This window comes from Medicago truncatula, chromosome 5, assembly GCF_003473485.1.
Source record: "Medicago truncatula cultivar Jemalong A17 chromosome 5, MtrunA17r5.0-ANR, whole genome shotgun sequence".
Classification (NCBI taxonomy): domain Eukaryota; kingdom Viridiplantae; phylum Streptophyta; class Magnoliopsida; order Fabales; family Fabaceae; genus Medicago; species Medicago truncatula.
In genome coordinates, this window is record NC_053046.1 from 42,549,039 (window position 1) to 42,573,632 (window position 24,594).

Here is a 24,594-nt window from a genome sequence, read left to right on the forward strand (position 1 = left end):
GATGAAGAGTCATATTTATTTATGCTTATATTTGTGTTTGATTTATTATTTATAAGAATTCTATATTTAATTTTTTTCATCAATCTTGTGTAATCACAAAAACATATCATTTGTTCATTATTAACATCATTTTTTTAGCAAATGATGAATCCAGATTGCTTTAACATGCATCAAAACATATAATATGCAAAAGTAAAAAATAAAAATAAATAATGGAAGCATATGAAACAACACAAATGAAACATAAAACAAATAGGGACTTTGTAACAAGTACACTTGTTAAAGATTCAAAAAATGAAAACAATTGATAACTTTTATGTAGAAAATGTTGCCTTTTGATGTTTCAATATGTTAAATATACAAATCTCAATATAAAACCTCCATTTTAAATTCTTATCAAGTGTCTTAAGAACACTTGTTAACATTTCCCATAAAAATAGTATCACAAATATCGAAAGGTTACAACACAAGATTCAAACATATATTATTCAAATGTTACAAAATAGTTAGAAAACTACTCGGTAGCATGGTCACCCCTCTGCCTCCGGCAATAAACCAATCTCATCAACGACCTCTTGTTTAGATGGCCTCAAAGCCTCTGCCTTAGGGGGAGGTATCATGTATGGAGGTAGTGTGCAAGTATTGTCTGTTGAAGGTGGTGACTGTGTTGTGGAATATGTTGGACCTGAGTCCATTGGATCAGGTGTTAAAGCTGCGATCAAGGAGAAGTTTCAAGATATTCTCAATGTTACCTTCTCTACCTAGTGTTAGTGAGAAGAGCTGTTGTATCCTGGAGAGCACTAGTCTTGAGGCCAACTGCATCAGGTGATTGACCTGTGGCGGCGAAATGCTCTTAAGCCCAGTGCGTTTGCACGCCTCAGCCAAGGACCGATAAGTTCTTCCTTTCTTCTTTATTTTACTGATAATTATATTTATAATTGCGGTGATATTTCTTGATTATTATCTTTGTTTATTAATTAATTCTATGTCAATTTTCCAACAGATGTGAAATGAAAAAAAAAATCATTTCATACATTAAGACGTCGTCTCTATACTAGTCATGACAACCTGGCCCAAGTTCACAAACACTTTAAATTTTCATCAGGAAATTTTACCCTATACCCCAACAACAATACTTATGCCCCTACAAACCAACAAAAATACAAATTGTAACCCTTTTCAAAATCACACCCATCCACCCCATCAAGTTTTTTGAAAATCTATCAATTTTTATGAAAATCCAATACACTTGACAAGTTTCTTCAAATTATCTACCATACCGGAAAATTTGATCAAGTATTTTTAATTAAATAGACTTAACAATCTGAAATCAACTTGGTTCTTTTTAAGCATATTCTTGGTTATTGAATTGATTATCCTTCATTGAACTAAATAAATAAAATCTCGATAGTTGTTTATTATGCCCATAACCCTCTAAACCCTTCTTTCACTTTATGCAAAATGTTCATGTTCATAGTTTATGATCCACAACAACATAACCTTCAATAATCCCTCACCCTCTATATATAATCTCACACCATCCCCATTTTCTCATCACATGAAAATCATCGAAACATCATCAAACAAAAATCAATACATCTACAAGCAACAACACTTCACTAGATGGGATGAAGAAGACAAAAATGGTCCAATGACAAAAACCATAACGCCTTCGATTCGACCGCTGATTTCCAGATCTAAGGGAAAGAGATGAAGAATAACAAATTGTTTCCATGAGATTGAAAATAACAAAAAAGGATAAGACCAATGAATCATCGTCCATTGTGGTTTTGGTGGGAGAAGAGAAAGAAAGAAGATTTTGTAGAAAGGGGTTAAAAATAACAAAAAAGGCTACGACGAGGATCCTTGTTTTTGTTGATCTCTAATTTACGCTAAAATTCCAGAAAACTTGTGTGCTACTTTCGATGTTAAGAAAACTTGATAGGATGAATGTTTGAAAGGTGTAATTTTAAAATGGTTAAAATTAGTATTTTTGATGGTTTGTAGAGGTAGGGGTATAATTGTTGGGGTGCATGGTAAAACAAATATCCCCCTTAACTCAGGCAGGTTATAAACCCAATGTGAGTTAACTCAGGCTAGCATTATTTTTCATATTCACAATGTTTTTACATATCCACGTGCAAATATACCAGGCAATGGTGATGAATGAATCCTAGTTCTACTTCTAATTGAATATACCAAACACAATGAATTCTTTTGAACCATCATATGTAGGCCACGTGGATCTTCTTAATTCCATACCTTGAATTGAAAAAAAAAAAAAAAAAAGGGGAATAGTAACTACATCTATTTCTTTAAGAACAATGACTTTGTATGTACAATAACTGATAAGCATTAGAAGTAGCATAACCATTGAAACACCGTCAAGTTTTAGATACCACAAAAGATCAAAACAGACTAGCGTGAGTTAACTCACGTTGGGTTTAAAACTGTGCGAGTTAACTCATACAACGTGATTTAAGTCATGTGTGTAAATTTAAGACATGTTTGATTTATATGTGTGTTAGTTAACTAACGCATGGATATTTTCAGCATGACTGCTGCAAGGCGCGAATGTTTTTGTGCAGGAGAAGAGCATAAATCAAAACTTCTTCATCATCAATTCTCGAACAACCAAGTAGGCCCAAACTCCTACCAGCACATAATTATATAGCCCCCCACCCCACCCCACATGCTCTCAACGTTCATCCCCACATTTCTTAATAAAATATCACTAAATACCTCTTTTAATGTGTATCCAAAGTTATTGTCATATTTATTAAAATCTAATTTTCCTTTCCTTCAGAAAAAAATCTAATTTTCCTCACGAAGAAGTTAGACATTTTTGTTCAAAAGGCTCTTCAATCTAACCGTTTAAGATGGGTTGAGTGTTGGGTAGGATAAGATAGTGTTGTTGTTCGGCCCTCAATCACAAATATAAAAGATTTAAGCACATACATAAACATACATCTCAATTAAACATATATTATTTGATTTATTTTTCTTTTATATTTTTTCACTTATGTATATGACCAAATCAAAATGATTTTTTTGAAAAATCAAAATGATTTAGATATGATCAAATAAAGGCAAAATTACTTCAAGAGTCTTTCCTCTTATTTATTTGTAATAATTAAATCTTTGATTTTTATTTTTGTCCCACTCAAATTCTTTATCTTATAAATTTGTAACAATGAAATCTTTTATGTTATTTTTTGTTTTATTCAAATCCTTTATCTGTTAAAATGTGTACAAGTTCGTGCTCTTTTTTTTTGTTTATTAAAGAAAAGGCGTTGAGGTGGTTGCCATGTATGATTATTAGTAATAGATTTTATTATATATAATTTTTATCATAAAAAAAAAAAAAAAACTAATATTCATCTTCTTCTTCACATGTTTATCGTCTTTATCATCATCGTCATATTTTTTATCAAACCCTAAAAATTCAAATCAAAACACCAAGTTTTAGTGTCTCAAATCAAAACTTAGAAAACACTAACCTAATAATCATATGTGGCTAACCTAATTAATGTTTCTTTAATGAAATGAAAAGAGAATTAACTTGCATACATTTCAAGAGATAAAGGATTTAAATGGACAAGAAAAGATAAAAGACTCATCTGTCTGGTACTAATAAACAAAATAAATGACTCCTGGGATAATTTTACCTCAAATAAATCTTAGTTTGTGCGCAGTGCCAATGATCAAGGAAAACAATTTACTACCTACGATAAGTTGCGATAAGTTGTTGAGTATATTGTGATCCATCTTTTGAACAATTTCATTTTTTTTTTTTGAAACAGAACAATTTCATATTATTAAGATCCTAAGAATAACAAATGTGACATATATTTTTTATAATAAAAAAGGAGATGTGACCAAGTGGCACTAGCTAACCCAAGGCTCGATCCTGGATTAAATAGCTCTTCCTAGAGCCAAAGGTTCAATGAGGCGTGTAAGTTCAACTATAATGATCTATGATAGGCCCATTAGAATAGTGTAAGTCCAAGTTATATTAGATGATGAGTCATGCTCTTTAGAAGGATCTAGAGAAATCTTTTGTGATGAATCATTAGAATATCAAGGCTATAAAGAAGTGATTGATGATTGTAATCATTATGAAATGAATGAATGAAGAATTTAGTTTCTTATATTAGTCTTAGTCATAGCTTATTCTCTCTTTTAGTACAATTTCTCTTTCATTAATGAACAATCCAAAGGTTGTCCATAACATCAATCATTAACGAATTCATTTGAATTGATCTTGCGATGTTGACTTGAGATCTTGGACTGTATTTATATTAAAGTCTCAGGTTTAAATTTTTTTTTATGTGTCAATTCTAGTGCACTAGTTTGACTTATTGAAAAAGAAAAAAAATCAACCACGAACCACCAACATCGATGAAGAGTTGCGAAATAGATAATAAGGTGCTCAAAGTCAATTCAATCCCTCCAAATGATCAAATGATTTCCCAGCCCTTGTATGAGTAGGGGCAAACGCCTCACTATTTACGCCTATGTGGCACATTCATCAATTTGATATACTAATTATAATTTATTGTAAAAACATATACGGGACAATAGCTTTAATAACACATTTTTTTTGAGAGGTTTGATATAACAAGTTTATCAACTATATATTTAAGAAAACAACTTACAAACCAAACAATTTGGCTTAAATGATTAGTGAACGCCATTGATGACGAATTGTTCAAGATAAACTCAATCAATGTTGAATTGTTCAAGCGAACTTAAGTTCGATTCCTTAGTGGAACAATTATTCGTTAGATTTTACTTAACTCTCAACCAAACTCTAATTGCCACGGCCTTTTTCTTTTTCCCTGAAAATTGAAAAATTAACATAAACAAAACAACATACAAAAGAAAATCCGAAATTATCCTATTAGTTGGACTTATAATTGAAAATTGAAAAAAATAGTAATTAATATAACAATGAAAATTGAAAATGGCAATTTTTATGAGACAATTTTTTTTATGTAAAAACGACAATTATTATGAAATAGAGAGTAATAGTATTATAGTACTTAATTAACATTTGTGCATTTTCTTGTAAAGGCAGACGATCATCATCTGAGTCTTTTGCACAAATATCTTCATCTAAAAATTCTGTTCCTCCTAGATTAAGCCTCCATTATGGAGCTTCATAACCTTTTTACTAATATCACCTTCATTTTCTCCTTTCTCTTCCTCTTAGTGCTATTCAAAGTTGTTAAAACATTGAGCGCTAACAACTCCATTGTCAATTTACCACCTGGACCATGGACAATGCCCCTCATAGGAAACATACATCAGATTATAACGAGTTCATTGCCCCATCACCACCTCAAAAAATTGGCAGAGGAATATGGACCCTTAATGCACCTAAAGTTAGGTGAGGTACCTTACATAATAGTTAGTTCACCAGAAATTGCCAAAGAGATTATGAAAACACATGATATCAACTTCTGTGATAGGCCAAAACTTCTTTTGTCTACAATATTTAGTTACAATGCTACTGATATTGCCTTCTCTACACATGGAGAAAATTGGAGGCAATTACGAAAAATATGTGTTGAAGAGCTATTAAGTGCAAAACGTGTCGAATCATTTAGGTCCATTAGAGAAGAAGAGGTGTCAAATCTTGTTAAATCAATAACTGCAAGTGAAGGATCGGTTGTTAATCTCACTCAAATGATTCTCTCATTAACAATTGGGATGACAGCGCGGGCAGCATTTGGAAAAAAGAATAAACACCAAGAAGTGTTTAAATCAGCAATGAAGGAAATATTTAAGCTATTGGGAGGATTTTCTTTTGCAGATTTGTATCCTTCTATTAAAATTCTTCAAATGTTAAGTTGGCCAAGGAAAAAACTTGAAAAACTTCATAGAGAGACTGATATGATATTGCAAGAGATCATCGATGATCACAAAAGTAGTCACAAGAAAGCTAGGAAGAATGATGATCTAGTAGATGTTCTTCTCAAGATTCAACGTGTAAATCACTCACAACATCCCTTGACCGACGACAATATAAAATCGGTCATCCAGGTTAGTCAACAAATCGAATATGTTAACACATTTATTTTCACAATTTAAAGGATAGTTCATAATTTTTCATTTGTTTAAAAGTAAAATTTCCAGTATAGTAATTTGGAGGGAACATCAAATTAATAATTTTTTTTTTTTGTTGAGTTTGTATAGAAGAAATTCATTTTGGTTTGATATTAGACAAGGCTACCGTTAATCCATTTGCAGGACATGTTTGTTGGTGGCACTCAATCATCTTCTGAAGCTGTGTTATGGACGATGTCTGAGATGGTAAAGAATCCGATGGTAATGGAAGCAGCACAAGTTGAGGTAAGAAGAGTGTTTGATAAAAAGGGATATGTGAATGAGACAGAGTTGCACCAATTGATATACTTAAAATCCGTCATCAAAGAAACAATGAGGTTGCATCCTTCTATACCATTATTGATTCCAAGAGAAAGTACGAAGCCATGCCAAATAAATAGATATGATATCCCAGCTAAGACAAGGGTCATTGTTAATGCTTGGGCTATTGGAAGAGATCCGAGGTATTGGGTTGATGCCAAGAGTTTTAAGCCTGAGAGATTTCTTAATAGCCGAATTGATTTCAAAGGCACAGACTTTGAATACATACCATTTGGTGCTGGAAGGAGGATGTGTCTGGGTATTGCATTTGCCTTACCCAACATAGAGCTACCTTTAGCTCAGTTACTTTACCATTTTGATTGGAAGCTTCCAAATGGAATGAAGAATGAAGAATTAGATATGACGGAGTCATTTGGGCTTGCAGTAGGAAGAAAACATGACTTATGCTTGATTCCTTTCATTCGTCGTCCTTGATATATGTTTGCCTAAGCATATATGTTAACAAATGTTCAATTTCCTGATTTGGAGAATGGTTTTGATAAAAGTAGCAAATAAGATTCATATCTCCCAATAATGTTTGTTGTTGGTAATAATCGATGTAATTAAAAAGCTTTATTGAATGTTGTTGGAATGAAAATTAAGGAAAGGAATCGCACATGATCAGCAACAACTTTAATTTGAGCAAAATTTTGTGGAAATGACAGAAAACACTGCTATGGATTAAGCAGAGAAGAGAATCAATGAGCTTGGTTACAAGCAAGAACTAAGAAGAGAAATGGTTTTTGTTCTATTGCCACCTTGATATAAATTTTCTCAAACTTAAATAACTTTTTTTCTTCTTCAAATTTAATTTGTTACATTTTTCCATTTATCATGAAGACTATGTTCAAAACTCTCGCGATAGCATTTTCAACAATGACACTTTTCACGGAAATGGTTCTAGCCTTCAATATTCAAGTCTGCAACTCTTATTTGGGATGGCTAGTTGTGTTTTTTCTTCACTTAGTTTGTTGGGATTGCAATGGCTTAGATGAGCAACTCTTCTGTCGGCACAACTCTAACTGAAAAATATTTCGACACAATTAGATTAAATGGAAAAATTACAAGAGAATAAAATCAAATGATGTTGATTGATATGATTAAATTATTGTGTTAAATAACTCTAAAGTACAATTTTCATATGTATTGCTAACCATTAATTGGTCCGACGTGGTCCAAACTCAGCCATTCTTATTCAAATCCCGTTTCCTCACTAAATCTACGTACACTTTATTCAAAGCCATCTCTTTCATCCATAATCTAACGGTGCAAGATGGATTGAGTGTGCGGTTAGATGAGATAATCTTACCGTGGTCCCCCTAATATAGACCCATGCCAACCTTTGAATCAATATCCAAATATATTAAACTGCATACTTAAAACACATCAACTTACCGGTATCAAATACATACAAGATACGGATGTTTTATAGATATTTGTGGATATGGATCCATGATGTATTAAAATTAATTGTTTTTATTTTATATTTAAAAAATATTTTATCGAATATTTATAGATACTCTATAGATATACAAGATATCTATAAAATATTTTACAAATACATATCCTAGAAAAGATGAAAGGTAAAAAAGTGAGACAATCTTGTGAAAATTCAGCGAAATGTACGTTATTCAATTTTAGATATGCATCGGTGTAAATGTTTCTTGATGAACCACTAAAAATTATACTTTTTGTGAGTGAAAGTAATGAGAGATTAAAAGAGATTCAGTTAATCAACATTAAATAAAATTTAAGTTGAGTTCTTTTATAAATGTTTATGTTGATATACTAATAAATAAATGAAAATATAATACGATTTATACGAAAATTTTACATTTTTTTTTATTTTGATCATATGTATAATTTTCAAAAATAAATTAACTTTTATAATAAGAAAATAATGAAGAGTGATTAATGCTTATTTTCTTCAACTATTTTACAAGCATGTGAGTTTCGCATAAAAATCTTGTTACCGTATCGTATCTTAAATTTAAAAAATTTATGTACCAATATACTTATATGGTATCATATCCGCATATTCGGACGTCATAGATAGAAACCCAAAAAAAACTATATAATAAAACTAAACCTAAAGTAACAACCCACACTCCAAGATTGAGCAACAACTATGGAGCTTGACAACCTTTATTCTAATATTACATTCATTTCCTCCTTTCTCTTCATCTTTTTGCTACTCAAAATAGTCAAGAGATGGAGGTGTAACTATTCCACCATCAATTTACCACCAGGGCCATGGACACTGCCCCTCACAGGAAATATACATCAAATTATTAGTAGCTCACTGCCCCATCATTGCTTCAAAAATTTGGCAAAGAAATATGGACCCTTAATGCATCTAAAACTAGGAGAGATATCATGCATAATAGTTAGTTCACCAGAAATGGCCAAAGAGATTCTAAAAACACATGATCTCACCTTTTGTAATAGACCAAACCTTCTTCTGTCCACAATGCTAAAGATATTTCCTTCTCAGAATATGGAGAACATTGGAGGCAACTACGAAAGATATGTGTTGTAGAGCTATTAAATGCAAAGCGTGTCCAATCATTTAGGTCCATAAGAGAAGAAGAGGTTTCATCACTAGTTAAATCAATATCTACTGGTGAAGCATTAGTTGTTGATCTCAATGACATATTAGAGTTCAAATCAGCAATGGAGGAATCAATAAAGTTATTGGAAGGATTTTGCATTGCTGATTTGTATCCTTCTATTAAAATACTTCAAAGGGTAAGTAGGGCAAAGACCAAAATGGAAAAACTTCAGAGAAAGGCATGATATTATATTGCAAGATATCATCAATGATCACAAAAACAATCATAGAGAAGAAATCAAGGAAGAAGACCTAGTTGATGTTCTTCTAATGATTTCAAAGGTATAGACTTTGAATACATACCATTTGATGCAGGGAGGAGGATGTGTCCAGGCATTATGTTTGGCTTACCTAACGTTGAGTTGCCTCTTGCTAGTTTACTTTACCACTTTGATTGGAAGCTTCCCAATGAAATGAAGAATGAAGAATTGGATATGACTGAATCATTTGGGATTACAGCAGTAAGAAAATATGATTTATGCTTGATTCCTATTATTCGTCGTATTTGATATGTATTGCAAGTAACAAGGGGTAATCAAGAACACACAAAAAAATGTGGATAACTCTACTCATGCTGAGTTGTACCAATCAAAATCATTTATCAAAAAATAATGTATTTGGAATACAAATTTTAACGCTAATATAAAGCATGACCAAAACGATGAAAATGCTTAAATTTTAAAAACTGAAGAACGAAAATATATAGTTCTTTTCCTTGATTAGAAGTTTTGACCGTTCACATATATAGTTCTTGAACAATATATATCAAAAGATAAGATAAGATTCGTATTTATGAGCTCCCACCCCAATCAACGAAGAAAGTGACTTACAAGTCTCTTGCTAAATTCAAAACAATAGAACAGGAAGTCAAAAACAAAAATCATACAAAACACAGCACATTCTTCTCTTTATATATAGATAAACATTGAAGGAAACTACAAAGGATGTGATAGATATTACCAATATAGGTCTAAGCACAATTCTTCGTTTGCTTGGTACTTTTTCCTTCACTCAACTCCTTCAACCTTTATATTTTTAATCGGTTTAAATTACTCAACCTCTTTTTATTTAACTCTTTGGATACAAAGGAAAAGATGGGATAAAGATGGAATGGCAGCAAAACGGTCGATTAATAATGATTTGGTTAAAAATATTCTTCCTTCACAAAACCTAGTTCTTTTTCTGCGTTTATCTCCCAACTTCAAACCCTAAACTCCTAACTTTTGTTTTATTATTTCATTGATTTTCCGATTAATAAAATTATTCTAGTAAAATAAAGGGAAAAAAAAATTAATTAATGTTTTCAATAATTTAATTTAATGAGTCAGCAATATTAAATCCACATCAGCATCAATCGTCTTTTTCACGTCAGTAAAATCAGCTACATGAGTAGGAGAGGTAACATTATATGAAAGTGCAAAATATCTATACCTATAATTTTAATTAAAATCAAAATAATTTTATTCAAAATCAAAATTGCATAAAAATATTGTTTGTAATTTATACACATTAGCGCAATCAAAATAGCTTACAAACGGACATGGAGTGCCTATTCGCCGCTAGTACTACATAACGGAGGAATATACAATAAAAAACAAAGAAAAAACACCTCATAATACAATATAACGGAGGAATATACACAATCTAGTAAAAAAATAGACAAGAAAAATACTTCATTCAAAAGTTCATTGGTTGATTTGTTTTCATAATATCTGATTATTGCGACACAATGGACACGAGAGTGATGATTGACGACTTATGCATCTTTTGAGCCATTGAAAAATGCACTCTTTATGAAAAACATGCAAACATTTGGTCATAACATGTTCTGACTTTGATCCATTGAAGAACTCTTCCAAACATATTGTACATTGATCATTATAGTAACAAGATGAATCATCCATTCCAACCTTTTTCAACCTATCCACAACAAGTATGGCTTTCACAACATCATTATCTTCAACATACCATGTAGTGACATCAAGGTTCACGTCTATCTCCCACATATTACGACATTCATCATCGTCATCAGCGACCATCTCCCTAGCATATTCACCAATCTCGGGCAATATTTCTTTTAATATGTGAGAAGAAATAGGCACAGAGGAAAAAGAGTCATGTAAGAATATGTTGTCTTCTCTATCTAATATTGTAATTTCATTACAATTACATAAGATATTAGAAGGAATCAACAAGGTTCGAGTTATGGTGGTCTTATAGTCAAAGGATGAGTTTGAGGCATTGGTATGTAAAGGAAAATTAACTTGGTTGTAATGGAAATTAATGTAAAAGTAGTTATTAAAAGGATCATCTTTTGACACCGTAAAAGGATCATCTTCGATTGAACTTATTTCTAGGTTAAAATTATAAAGCATGACGATGGATCGGGTATTTTTTTCAGTTTGGAGAGTGATATGAGAAAAGAAACTAATTAGGTTTAACTTTGGAGAGTTATATTTTGTTTGTTTGGTATCACTATATTTATAGAGTTCAAACTTACGATTTTAGGCGATTTTTATGGAAGAAATAAACAACTTTATCTTATCTTTTTTTTTAGGTATTTGGATATTGATCTTATTTATATTGGTTGATTTAAAAACTTAAAATCCAAAAGTTGTTATTAAACCATATCTATCCCTAAAAAAAATTAAAGATTATCCAGAATAAAAAAATCTGAGAAAAATTCATATCATCTCTATCAACCTTCAACAACAAAAATCCGAGAAAAATTCCAAAAGAAAATGAAGAAAACCTAACGTTTTTGAATTAAAACTAACGAAAATGACCAAAATGTGTAATAGAGAGAAGTTAAGATACCAAAATAAATCAAATTTTAATTAAGGGACCAAAACGATATTAATTAAATAGTTAAGGGACCAAAAACATAATTTAACATTTTTTTTAATATTTAAATTTATTCTTATATATTTGTTACATGTGTTATTTATATTGAAAATTGAGGATATTTTTTGGAAAGAAAAAATCAGCCCAAAAGAGCTGAAAGGATTGTTTTCTTTATATATATTATAGATTTATATGTATTAGCGCAATAAAAAGAGCGGATAGACGGACACACGGTGCCCGTCTGAACGCTAGTTAATATGTCTCCAGGCATTTATTAAGGACTTTAAATAGTAAATTTCTATGAAAAATTGCATATTTAATGCATTGGAATTTAAAGTATTTGATTTATTTAATTTTAAATTCTTAAAGAGTGTTATAAAGGCATTTATTAAGGGAAAGGTTAATATGTCTCCAAGCATTTATTAGAATTTTTTTTTTCTGCCCTTGTTTGTGTCCAAAAATATAAAAATGCCCCACTTTTGCAAAAAATTGCATAAATGTCCTACTTTTCAGAATTTTCTGGTACCTTGCAACCCCCACTTGCGGGGTACCTTTAAAAATTTTAACTACCCCGCAAGTCAAACCAGCGTGACATTTTTCGATTTTTTTTTTTAAAAAAATTAACTACCCCGCAAGGTACACTTGCGTGACATTTTTTTTTTTTTTTTTAAAAAAAATTAAAAACACCTTGCAACCCCCACTTGCGGGGTATATTTAAAAAAAAATTAAATTTTTTTTAATACCCCGCAACCCCCACTTGCGGGATTTTTTTTGGTTTTTTTTTTTATTTTTAAAATACCACTCTAAACAAAAAAAATACCACAATATCTACGATTATTATCAAACATGTATTATTTCATCTACTATAAATACTTCGTTTAATTTTTCAATTTATCATACCATTTTAACTTATATTAATAATGTAAATTTAGGCGTTGACAAAAAAGTAATTATAATAATAATCATAATATTTACAAAATTAAAAACATACGAAATACAATAAATATGAAATAAAGACTAGAGTTCTACTGATGTCTAATATTAATGCAATCTTTGCGGGAATGATCGGGCATCCTACAAACGCCGCATCTTCTCTCAGTTTCCACATCGTCCATTTCGGTCCTAATGCGAGTAATTGGTGGACGACCTTTCTTTGCCCTACGCATAGACTTGTCGGGAACCACCTTCAGTCCTTCATAATTAGGCCAATATGTCTGGTGGTGAACCACGTCGAAGTGGATGTTGTATACGGCGTATACACACTCATTCGTGAATTTGTTATCGACAAAAGTCTTGTAGTCATGACAAAAGCTAGAACATGCGGCAATGACATGTGAGCATGGTAGGTGTAACGCTCTGAATCGTCCACAATCACACCATTTATTTTGCAGGTCTACCTTGTATTCTCCCTTTGGTAATCCTTCTCTATGGTCGATGGTTTCACGGACGGAAAAGGTATACCGATCCCGATCAAACTGAGTGACATGATGACTGTTGGATTTAATCACCTCATTCCTCAGATATTTCATGCTGTTTTCTGAGAATGGCTCACCAGAATTTACCCTTGTCGCTGCCTCATGTCCTCTTTTAGCAAACAAGGCCGCCAACCTGTAATATGATGCTTTCACAATAGATGTGATCGGGAGTCCTCGAATACCCTTATACACGTTATTTTGTGACTCTACCAAGTTACTTGTCATATGGCCCCATCGTCATGTGATTGAGTCCACTTTTGTTTGGGAATATTGTCGACCCATGCTAAAGCCTTTCGGTCTGCAACAGCAATTTCAGAACGGTAATATTCGAATGTAGGGATGTTCATGGCGTAACCTGCATTGTTTGGGAAAAAGTTAGATGTGTCTTTTTAAACAAATAATATGTCGAATTTACGTGGAAAGAGATATGATTTTTACCCATGCCTTCAACTTTCTTCTTAAGTTCTCCATCCTTGAATGATCTCATAAAGTTTTGTGCAATGTGTCGGACACAATACACATGGCTTGTCAGAGCACCGTGCCATCCATTTTGTGGATCATCATACGCGCTCTTTATCGACACATGTCTATCAGAAATGAGGCATATGTTCTCCTGTGGGGTGACATGCTGCCTTAGATTCTTCAAAAAGAAACTCCAAGCCTCCTTGGTCTCGCCTTCCACGATTGCAAAAGCAATGGGAAATATCTTGTTGTTCCCATCTTGCGCAACAGCTAACAACAATGTTCCTTTGTATTTACCATACAACCAAGTTGCGTCAATTTGGACAATGGGTTTGTAGAATTCGAAACCTAAGATGCACGGACGAAAGGCCCAAAAGAGACGCTTGAAGACGATCTCATTTACCACTTCTGTTGATGGGACTGTTTGAAAATCAATTATTGTTCCTGGCAAATCTTTTTCCATGACCATCAACCACTGTGGTAGTTCTTGATAAGACTCCTCCCAATTACCATAAATTGATTCAATCGCCTTATTCCTTGCTCTCCATGCCTTTCTGTATGAAACTGTGTAATTAAACTTCTCTCGGATGTGTGCAATTATAACCTTCACTGTAATTGAAGTATTCATATGTAGCAAGACCCGTCAAATAATAATGGTAAAACAATGCGAATAATCTTGACAAAAAAACAATGAGAATACCATGAAAGACAGGTTGTGAAGGGGATGTTGGAACTTGGAACTTCTCATAACTGGTTTTCTGGCAACATTGTTCACTTTTTGTGGTTGTCCAGAACGTTGTTGCGGTTACTACTAATAATAATGCAGAGCTTATTTTCTGCATTTTATTGGGTTTTCATGATTTACATTTGTGTCCTATGTATTTTGAATTGAACTCCAAAATAGCTATTGATAGTTTTCATTCTAACATGGTAGATCTCATTGAGTTTGGTGATATAATGTGCAACTATATGCGTATATTTTCTCCTTTCAAAAAAAAAAAAAAAAAAGAACATCGTGTTGAGTTTGTAAAAAGACAAGCAAATGAGATCGTCTATCTCCTTACCAACGCGTCCACATCTCTAGCTAGTTTTCAAATTTATGTTAATGTGCAAGTTATTGACTCTAAAAAGCTATATTTGAGGCATATAATATAACCATATAAAGATCTCAAAATATTTATAATGTCCATCATATAAAGTTTTAAACTAGAAAGAAAGCTGCTCATAGGGAGAAAATGAGCTCATTGATTCATAACCACATTCTGAAAGGTTGTCCAAAAAATATAGCTAGTTATTTCAAACCACTAAAAACTTCAACAACAAAAAAAACTCCCAAGGATATGATGTTCTAAAAACCAAACCTTTCAGCCATATTTCTATAGTTAAAAAAAAAACAAAACAATAACCTTCTTCAGCCATATTTCTATAGTAAACTTTTGTTAATTCCACCAGTTCCAGTTGCAAAAAAGGAAATTCGTCTAATATCCCTTCTTCAGCGCCTGTATATATTTGCTGAATATTTTTAACTATACTGCCAAGCTAGTTGAGTAAATTGTGTTCCAAAAGAAGAACTGTATTATGTATCAAAAGAAAGAGTTTGTTGCCTTTGGCCTCCACTGTTCTAACTCTGTACTCCTGTATTTGTTTCTGAAACTAAGTCACTTCCTATTTATCATTTTCCATTGGAAATGCAAATGGACTGTCGGGGAGATTGAGTCCTTCGTTGCTGCATAAAATTACAAACATAAATATATAAATAAATAAATAGATAAATATTATCGTCATCATCATAGTTAGCGATAATTGTAGCAATCATACTGCATGTAAGGAGACAAATATTGCCATCATTCACTATTGTCAATTGCAGATCGCGGAAAATAGCAGTTTGTTCAAAATAGCACAACTATAGCTGCTATTTCACAATGTGTTGTACTAATAGCATATCGCAAAACAATGGACATATGTTCAAATTTGACTGTGCAATAGCGCACTATAGCGGCCAGTGAAATTGTAAACAAAAAACTTGTTATTTGAGAGGAAGAATGTGAAGAAATTATAACAAAGGCATTGCAAAAGATTGTGGGAGAGATAAATTCAATTAAAAATTGGTGCATACCTATTCCCTCCAGAGGAATCGGTGTCAGTATTCTTGGTGTTGTTATTCAACGCATGATTTAGAGGTTCCACAGCCTGGAAATTGAAATGATCTGCATGAGAAACTATTTCAATTAGCATAACAACGAAGGATGAGTAAAACATATAAGTAAAATTGAAATCTACTTAACGCATATAAATTAAATCTATGGTTCAATCTACATTATAACATACCATCTGGAACTCTTAACGCATCCATGGGAAACCCAAAATGAGGTGAAATGGGAAAAGGTCGTCGGGTAAATTGCAGCTGCGCAAGACGTCTCCTTTGCAATTCAAAAGCTTGTTCCTGCTCTTCCATCAACTGTCTACTTAGAGATCTATGGTTCCCATAACTTCTTGGAACTGCATATATCACAAAAAGTAATTCAAAACAACTCCAATCACAGAGGAAACCGGTAAGTTCTTTTTTTATATATAGAATCTAATCAGACGAAAGCTATAACTTGTTCTACATTGTTAACCGGAAGAAGAAAAACAATTAGGTTATAAACTAGATTGTATCATACTTGAGTCAAGTTCGGAGTCGATATTTGCAAAGTGATGTGGACAACAAACAGAGTGCTCCATTCTATCATGGTACCTCCTGAAATACATACCTAAGTTAATAATTATGAAAGAAAATTTTCATCATAGGAACCAAAATTTTCTATTTGTCAGTGTGTGTGTGTGTCAGAGAGAGAGAGAGAGAGAGAATACTAGTCTTTGATTTTCAAATAATCATAACTTTGCATATTTTAGGTTTAAGCCTTTGTAATGTTTAATAAACCAAGATGCAATACCGTTCAAACTTGTATAATCTATGTTGTGTAGCTCTGAAGTCAATATGCCAATAACTGTATCCAGTACTCATGGAAACATATTACTACGTACATATTTAAAAGATGCCTTTGTCGATTAGTAAAATATTTTAAAAAAATTCCTTATTACATACAATGTACACTCTTTCCCTAGTTCTGGAAATATAAATAGAAAAGTATGAATTAAATGAGCCCAAATCAATGTAGTCAGGATCGATATCCTAAGTAGGACCGGTCAGCTGGTGAAAACACGAGGAACGTAACACGATTTGTAAGTAGGATTGGTAGGTTGTTGATAGAGTTGAGAGAAAAAACAGAGAAAATAGAGGAATAACAGAGGAACCAAACAAAAAAAAACAGAGAAAATAGAGGAAAAACAGAGGAAACAAGCAAAAAAAACAGAGAAAACAGAGCATACGGATGAAAACAAAGCAGAAACGAACCTGAGTAAAGTCGAAGCACGATTGAGGTGCCGTGGGAAGTAGGATCGTACGATCCTACAAACCAGCTCTCAATCCTGACTACAATGGCCCATATCTTTTTTATACACCTCACAACATTTAAAAACTATAGTAATTGAGAGAATAACTGGAGAAAGGAAACGGAGAGGATTCTAACTCACCTATTTCTCCTATACAAGTAACCTTTCCATATTTCCGGTTGAAAATATCCTCTTATTCTAACTTTCCAGTTTTCATATATTTTGGAGTTCTGTTCTGATTTGCGTTGCAATTAATTAGAAAAGACAGTTCCTTCTATAACTTGGTCATATTTATATAGGAATTTTTTTTTTTTTTTTTTGCGGACGCATACCTTACTTTTCAATGCAAACTTGTTTTGCATACATGTGCCGCAGACACTTAGTGACCAAGATACCATAACTTAACAAGCATAAATTCTGAATAATAGAACAGGTGCGAGTGCGATATACATGTTCTATGGTCTTAGTCTAGACTCTCCGTATTTAATATAATTTCAAAAACTAAAAATACGTGAAAAAACAAAATTTTGCGTAAACAAGCTAAACATCATAAAACAGTGACCATTAATAAGGAGCTATACTATATAAATCATTCAACAACCATCATAAAACCTAAACATGACAGTGAAAAATCCACTTGAACAGTGACAATATTATCATCCCCTTTGTCAATAATCAATGAAAAGAATAGACCCCGATTCATCACGAGAAACAGTGGCAACTTCAAGAATGGGAGTCCCTTCAAACATTTTTTGAGAAGAGATGACAATTTGTATGTGTAAAAAACTAAAAACTAAGTTTTAGCTCTCTTACGGCTGAGCTTAAACATTTTTTGAAAAATAATTTTGATAAATATGTGGTATGTTGCCAACGCGTGCCATATATAGATATGTGCCTACTATGTGTACAACTTCAAAAAAATGGTGTGCAAGAGGATGAACTAAGAACAAGAGAATAAACACCGAGGAATAAGCATTCATCATACTAGAAAACTATAGACAATATAGACGGCAATACAGACATTTCCCATTTAAATCAGAAGCATAAACTTTCATTTTGCAACATGAACAGAAAATAATTATAATTACAAGATTAAATGAGAATTTGATGCCATAAAACGAGAAAACAAAACCTTTATTATCGAAAAGAAAAGACATGGAATTCTGACCTTTCAACAACCTTTGTCTTCTCCCTGTAAGGTTTCACAAGCACACGAGAGCCACGAACATAATGAGGATTTCCCTTGTCCAAAATCATTCTCACGGTTTCTGGATCAGCAAATGTTACAAAGCCAAACATTCTTTTCTGCTGGCATGGAATCCTAACATCTTCAACATATCCAAATGCGCTGCAAAGAAAAAATATGTGAAACCAAATTTACTAATACGTATAATTAGCTGCAACAAACAAGTGTCAATAAGCATAGATACACCAAAAAATGCAATAATTTACTTGAAGTATTCTGCGACATCCTCTTCAGTGAAAGTGCTGTCAGCTGGAAAAGTCAAATATATTTGTCGGGACGCACTGATATTTTGAACAGAATCTCCCTTTTGAATGTATTTTGGAGCATCTTCAGCTAGAACCACTGCATGTTGTCCGTGAGGCCTGTAAATCAACCATGGAAAATTTCAAACTAGAGCAAGAGACATTTGAATGCATACACATATACATACATATATATACATAGGTTTTATAAATTTCACCTGTCAATTAGCCGAATACTATTGAGTCGCGCGAGAAGCTTTGTCAAACTATAGCCAGACTTGCCATGTCGCTGGCTCTCCGTTAAATAACCATGTGCTTGCAGTACCTTTTTATATTTATCATAGTATGCCATCGGCAGCGAAGCAATTGACATTGGATTTCCTCTTCTCTGCTTTAAAAGCTCAATAATTTCAGACTCTATCTGAGCTAGTGACCCTGGTGAAATCACCGGATCCTCATTACTAGTGTTATCATTATTTCCATGCATATGAGAGAAACTCTCATGAGGAACTTGGCCATGAAAATATCTACAGTTACCTCCATGCCTACAGTAACCTTTACTGAAATAATGACAGATCTTGAGTGGAAATTCAGACATGCTTGAATTTGAAAACCTCTTTGTAGCTTTTCCCCCAAAATTAACAGCAGAAGAATCTAAGCCATTGTTGTATTCATTAACAACAAGACCTCGAGTTCCGGTATTTACATGATCCAAATGATTCTCCAAACTCAGCAATTGTGTTTGTTTTTGAAGTTCTACAAGAGAATCCATGTAATTCATTCCCGTAAATTCAGGATTTGCATTGCTGGTAGATTGTGGATCCCAATAGGAAGATGGAACTTGAAAGTTCAGCGGTGAAGACGGAGATAATGCCGGAAAATGGCTTAAACCTTGTTGAGGGTTGACATTAGGTGGCGGAATTGGCATCATGGTTGAATTAACAGCCAACATTTGAAGGGCCTTAAAGACGACTTCACCGATGATGTGGTCAGGACAAGAAGCCAACCTAGCCATTTCTTGTTCGCCATTGTCTTGTAAAAGAAGATAGCCAATTATCTTTCTAGCATTTTCAGGCTCAAATTTCTGAATTTTATCAAATACAATTCTTGTGTACTCTGATATATCCATAGCTCTTATCTTGCTAAAACTGAAAAAATAAAAACAAAATTTAGTGAATACTGAGAAAGCAATTAGCATAATTTAGCAATAAAAAAAAAATGAAATACAAAAAAAAAAAAAAAAAAAAAAAAATAGAGACTAATGTTGAATGAAAATTGCAGAACTTTTATACCATAAAACAATTGACTAGACAAAAATAACACAAATTCTGAGGAATAAATCCAACAGAAACAAGTTAAAATAAAAGTGATGTTTTCTACAAAAGAAGACACCCAATCACCTAAAGACACAGAAAGAAACATAGATTCGTATGACACATACAAATTACTGAATTTTGCAAAATATACTATTTACCTAAATTTTCTCTGACATCACACAAAAGGAAGCAAATTTAATGCAGAGCAGAAAAGGGCTATAACATGAAAATAGCAAATCACACTTTTTCTCTGACAAAAATTCAAAATTTCCAAAAACCAACAATAGAAAACAACTAACCTAGATCATCATTAACATTTCATGATTGAAATTCAAAGATACAAAAAAAAAAAAAAAAAAAAAAAAAAAAAAAATCAACATGCAGATAAATTATTTTCATTTCAAAACAACCCTCAACAATAATCAACCATTCAAAGAAAAACAGAACATCAAAATCACCAACACTATCATTCATTTCAAGAATAAAATCTAAAGGTACAACCTTTTTCACCATGCAAACAAAGAGGTTTAATTTCAACCAACCCATATTCATAATAACAATTCAAAACACAGAAAGAAAAGAAAAAAATTAACACCAAAACCCAACAAAGAACAAAACTTTTGCAACATGCATACAAATTGGTTCATAACAAAACAACCCTTTTACAAATCAACAGTCAAAAACCAGAAAAGAAAAAAAAATCAAAAAACAAAAAACACAAAAACATTAAAACAGTAAAATAAACAAAATCTGGAAAGAAACATACCCATGAAACAGAAAGATGAAAAAGAACAGAACAATGCTTGAAGAACAGGAACACAGTGTTTGAAGAAGAACCAACCCTTTTTCTCTCTCTCCAACAAAACGCACTGAGTGACTGAAGTAAGTATAAGTAGTACTAGAGGAGAGTGATAAGTGTGAGAGTGTTAAGTGTATTTATTTTCGGTTTTGATAATAAAGATTCAAACTTTATAACTAGAGGTGTCAAATAGTTTGTGATTTGACCCAAAATTATTTCCTAAATTCTCTCTTTTTTTTTATAACCGCTTGGAACTGCTCATATACTGAAACAAAATAAAAACCCCTTTTTTTGATAGCTACTAAAAAATAAAAAATAAATCTTCTAAAAAGATTAATAATAATAATTCTGAAAATTCAATGTGCTAAATTTAAGGGTTCAACTCTTCAATTGCCACCACCTCTTCAAAAAATATCTCTTCAATTGACACATCAATTTCGGTAAATAAGGTTATGTGTGTTTATATGTTGTTTTCTTAATTCTTAAGCATGTTTGTATTAAGAGAATAATGTATGTTTAATTTATTTGACCAAAATATGTTTATATTGAAGTTTAATATTTTTTTATCAAAGAAAGTTTAGTATTTTATTTTATATTAGTTATTTTTTTGACCAGATTGTATGTTTCAGTTTATTTTAAGAAGAATGCATGTATGAATTTTTTTTTCTTAAAGAAGGAAGTAGTTTTTAAGTTTTTATTTTTGACCAAAATAGGTTTATGTTAAATTTTTGTATTTTCTTTTAAAATAGTTATTATTCAGATTTTTTTACTCCCTCAAAAATAATATTTTAAATTTTAAAAATTTGACTAAAGTTAAAGTTTAGTGTTTTCTTTTGAAAAAGTGAGAATGGAAAATTATTTGAAGATAGGCTGAAATTTAAAATTTATAATAAAAATCCATTTTCCATTATAAAAATGACGGTCAATTTAAAAATATATATAATATAACATATATCAATATCAAAATGATATTGTCAAAAAAAATCAACATCAAAATGATCATTTTTTTAATCAAAAACAAAGAGGAACTGAAATGATATTTATTTAAAAATATTGTCAATAAAAAAAAAAAAAAAAAAAGGAATTTAATAAAGAGATGGACCCTTAGTGAATATGGAGCACTAAATATGATTTTGTGAAACTCAAATCTTATAGAGCGGGGACCAAAGGAAAGGAGGGAAAATGTACACCTTGGAAAGAGGCTAAGGCTTTGGTTGTGTTTGGAACATTTCAATTTGTTTGGGAGGGAACCATAGAATAGGACAATGCCAACATCTTTAAAAATTAAAAATGTACAAAAGTTACATAAATTCAGTGTCACTCATCCAACTTGATCAATGGTCCACTCTTTACCCTCCATGACTTCCTTGTGGGGTCTGTTGCATTTCTTCGAGGGCCCACAACATCCAAGCATTTTATATTAGGTTTAATTGCATTTTCCCCCCTATCTTTTGTTAATTGTGCGATTTTGCACCCTCTCTTTTTTTTAGCGATTTTGCATCTCATCTTTTGCCAAATGTTTTTTGTTCAAAATAATCATTAAAGAGGGGAAAGGGTGCAAAATCGCTCAAAAAAAAAGGGTGCAAAATCGCACAATTAGCCAAAAAAAATAGGGGGGAAAGTGCAATTAAACACAAGAAGATCCATCAAATGAGAAAGGGGACAAAAAGATGGGATGCAAAATCGCTAAAAAAAAAGGGGTGCAAAATCGCACAATTAGCAAAAAATAGGGGGAAAAGTTCAATTAAGCCTTTATATTAATTGATAATTATAGAGTAATGATATATGTACAACTCTTTGTTGATAACTTTTGTGACAACATTTTCTTTCTCTCATCTTATTGATCAAAAATAATAGAAAGAGAAAAATGAAGAGAGAATAAGAACGTCATGTGAGTATGAGAGAGAGGGTTGTCAAAAAAGTTATCACAAAATGGTTGTACAAATATCAGTTCTCTAATTATAATGCATTAGTTATAAGTGCATTTATTAAGAATAAAAAAATAGAGATAATTGTTAAATTTTAAGTAGAAATAAATTCTTTTTAATATTTCAATAAGTTGAATACACAATTTTTAATAGAGTTTTTACTTTAAGTTTCTAAACAATTTCCCTAATTTTAATTAGAATTTAATTAGTATATCATCTCAATATGCCATTATTTTACACTTGAATCGAATCATATGTTGTTACGCTGCCATTTTATAACCACATGTATTCTGCCATTTTATGTTATTAACATTATTGTTATGTTCCCAAATTATTTATAACCATGTGTACTCTGCCATTTTATGTTATTAACATTGATGTTGTGATTTTGTTCACATATTCGTCTTTTTTCCTTTTTAGCGACTTTGAATTTGTATTTGTATCGTTGTACTTTATCATTTTGAATGAATATCATTTATGTTCATAAAAAAAAATACTATTATGTATAAAATAATACTCCCTCCGTCCCTAATTATAAGATCCTTTTGCTAAAATCACGGGAATTAAGAAAGTGAATATTTGTATTAAAGTTGTTTGTAATCACTATTGTTTTTACAATTTTGTCCTTAAGAGAGAGAGTTAGTTTATGTTTTCCATATGCTACTTATTGCTGATTGAAGAAAAAGATGTATAATAAATAGGGGCATGTATGTAAAGAAATAATTAATGTAGTTGGAAATAACAAAGGGGTCTTATAAAAGGAGACAACAAAAATTCTCAAAAGGATCTTATAATTAGGGACGGAGGGAGTATAATTTAACATAAATGATAAACAAATACAACATCATGTGTAGTTTTAACATTTCAACATTAAAACATGGGCAATTTGCTAAAAATGAAACCTACTCTATTCCTTCTCCTATCTTTGTGTATTCGTTTATCTCTTCAGGCCTGAGAGAACAAGCCCAAATTCGTATATAACTACGGCGAGAGAGAACTTAGCCCATATTCGTCCTCACCACCATAGACCCGTTCAAAACTCACACAAAAATAGGATCGATCGAAGAAAGACGACATCAGTGGACGATGAGAAACTAGAGAGAGAGAGATGTTGTAGCGAACAATCTTGCAAGAGAAGGATGAGAGAGAGAGAGAGAGAGAGAGAGAGAGAGAGAGAGATGGTGTTGAAGGAGAGAGAAGGAAATGAAATAAAAAAAAATGTATAATTCTATAGTGTCACACGGTGGGTGTATTGTATTTGGTTTTTTGTGTTGAATTATGATATTTGGTAAATTAACTAAAGGAAATGCTAACAAGTGCATTTAGAGAATGTTTAAAAAAGTTTAAAAAGAAAGTTTTGTCTTAGAAATGATCCAATCAACACGTTGAAAGTTTAAAAAGTATTTTTTTTTATAAAACTTATAAATTATTTCTATTTTTGAATCCTTAACAAATGTCCTAAGACACTTGTTAGCAAAACTCTTTTACTTAATATGCATCAATTGTCGGTGTGTAATAATATTACATAAACATACAATTACCTATTGTCACGTTAATTAATAAATATGAAAACATGTGACTTGTCATATTTATATAGTACCGCGTCATTGGATGGTTGTGTAAAATGATTTTACATTATCACCATATAATAATTAAACTCTAAATAATACGAAAGTATGATATTATTCAATAAATGATCAATTATAATATTATTCATACACACAATAATGTATCATACAATGTATTGTTTATTTATGATTATTCTTTTGTTTTCAAGTAGTCTAGTGGATATAATTTCTCTTTT

General features: G+C 31.8%; 2 protein-coding genes and 1 pseudogene across 2 annotated transcripts; 2 read left to right on the plus strand and 1 right to left on the minus strand.

Moving 5' to 3' along the window:
• The first annotated feature begins 5,111 nt into the window (after positions 1-5,111).
• LOC11442303 (cytochrome P450 71D10) lies at positions 5,112-6,971 on the plus strand. The gene is made up of 2 exons (XM_003617667.3): positions 5,112-6,048; positions 6,256-6,971. The coding sequence occupies exons 1-2, from the start codon at positions 5,155-5,157 to the stop codon at positions 6,865-6,867; spliced, it is 1,506 nt and encodes a 501-aa protein (XP_003617715.1). The 5' UTR covers positions 5,112-5,154; the 3' UTR covers positions 6,868-6,971.
• Positions 6,972-8,560: 1,589 nt separating this feature from the next.
• LOC120580697 (cytochrome P450 71D10-like) overlaps positions 8,561-24,594 on the plus strand; it is a 63,038-nt pseudogene continuing 47,004 nt past the window's right edge.
• Positions 15,032-21,034, minus strand: LOC11442304 (zinc finger CCCH domain-containing protein 18). The gene is made up of 8 exons (XM_003617670.4): positions 20,830-21,034; positions 18,966-19,895; positions 18,712-18,867; positions 18,428-18,607; positions 16,488-16,564; positions 16,153-16,323; positions 15,941-16,031; positions 15,032-15,550 (listed from the first exon to the last, which is right to left on the minus strand). Exons 2-8 carry the CDS (start codon positions 19,874-19,876, stop codon positions 15,490-15,492), a joined length of 1,647 nt encoding a protein of 548 aa, XP_003617718.2. The 5' UTR covers positions 19,877-19,895; positions 20,830-21,034; the 3' UTR covers positions 15,032-15,489.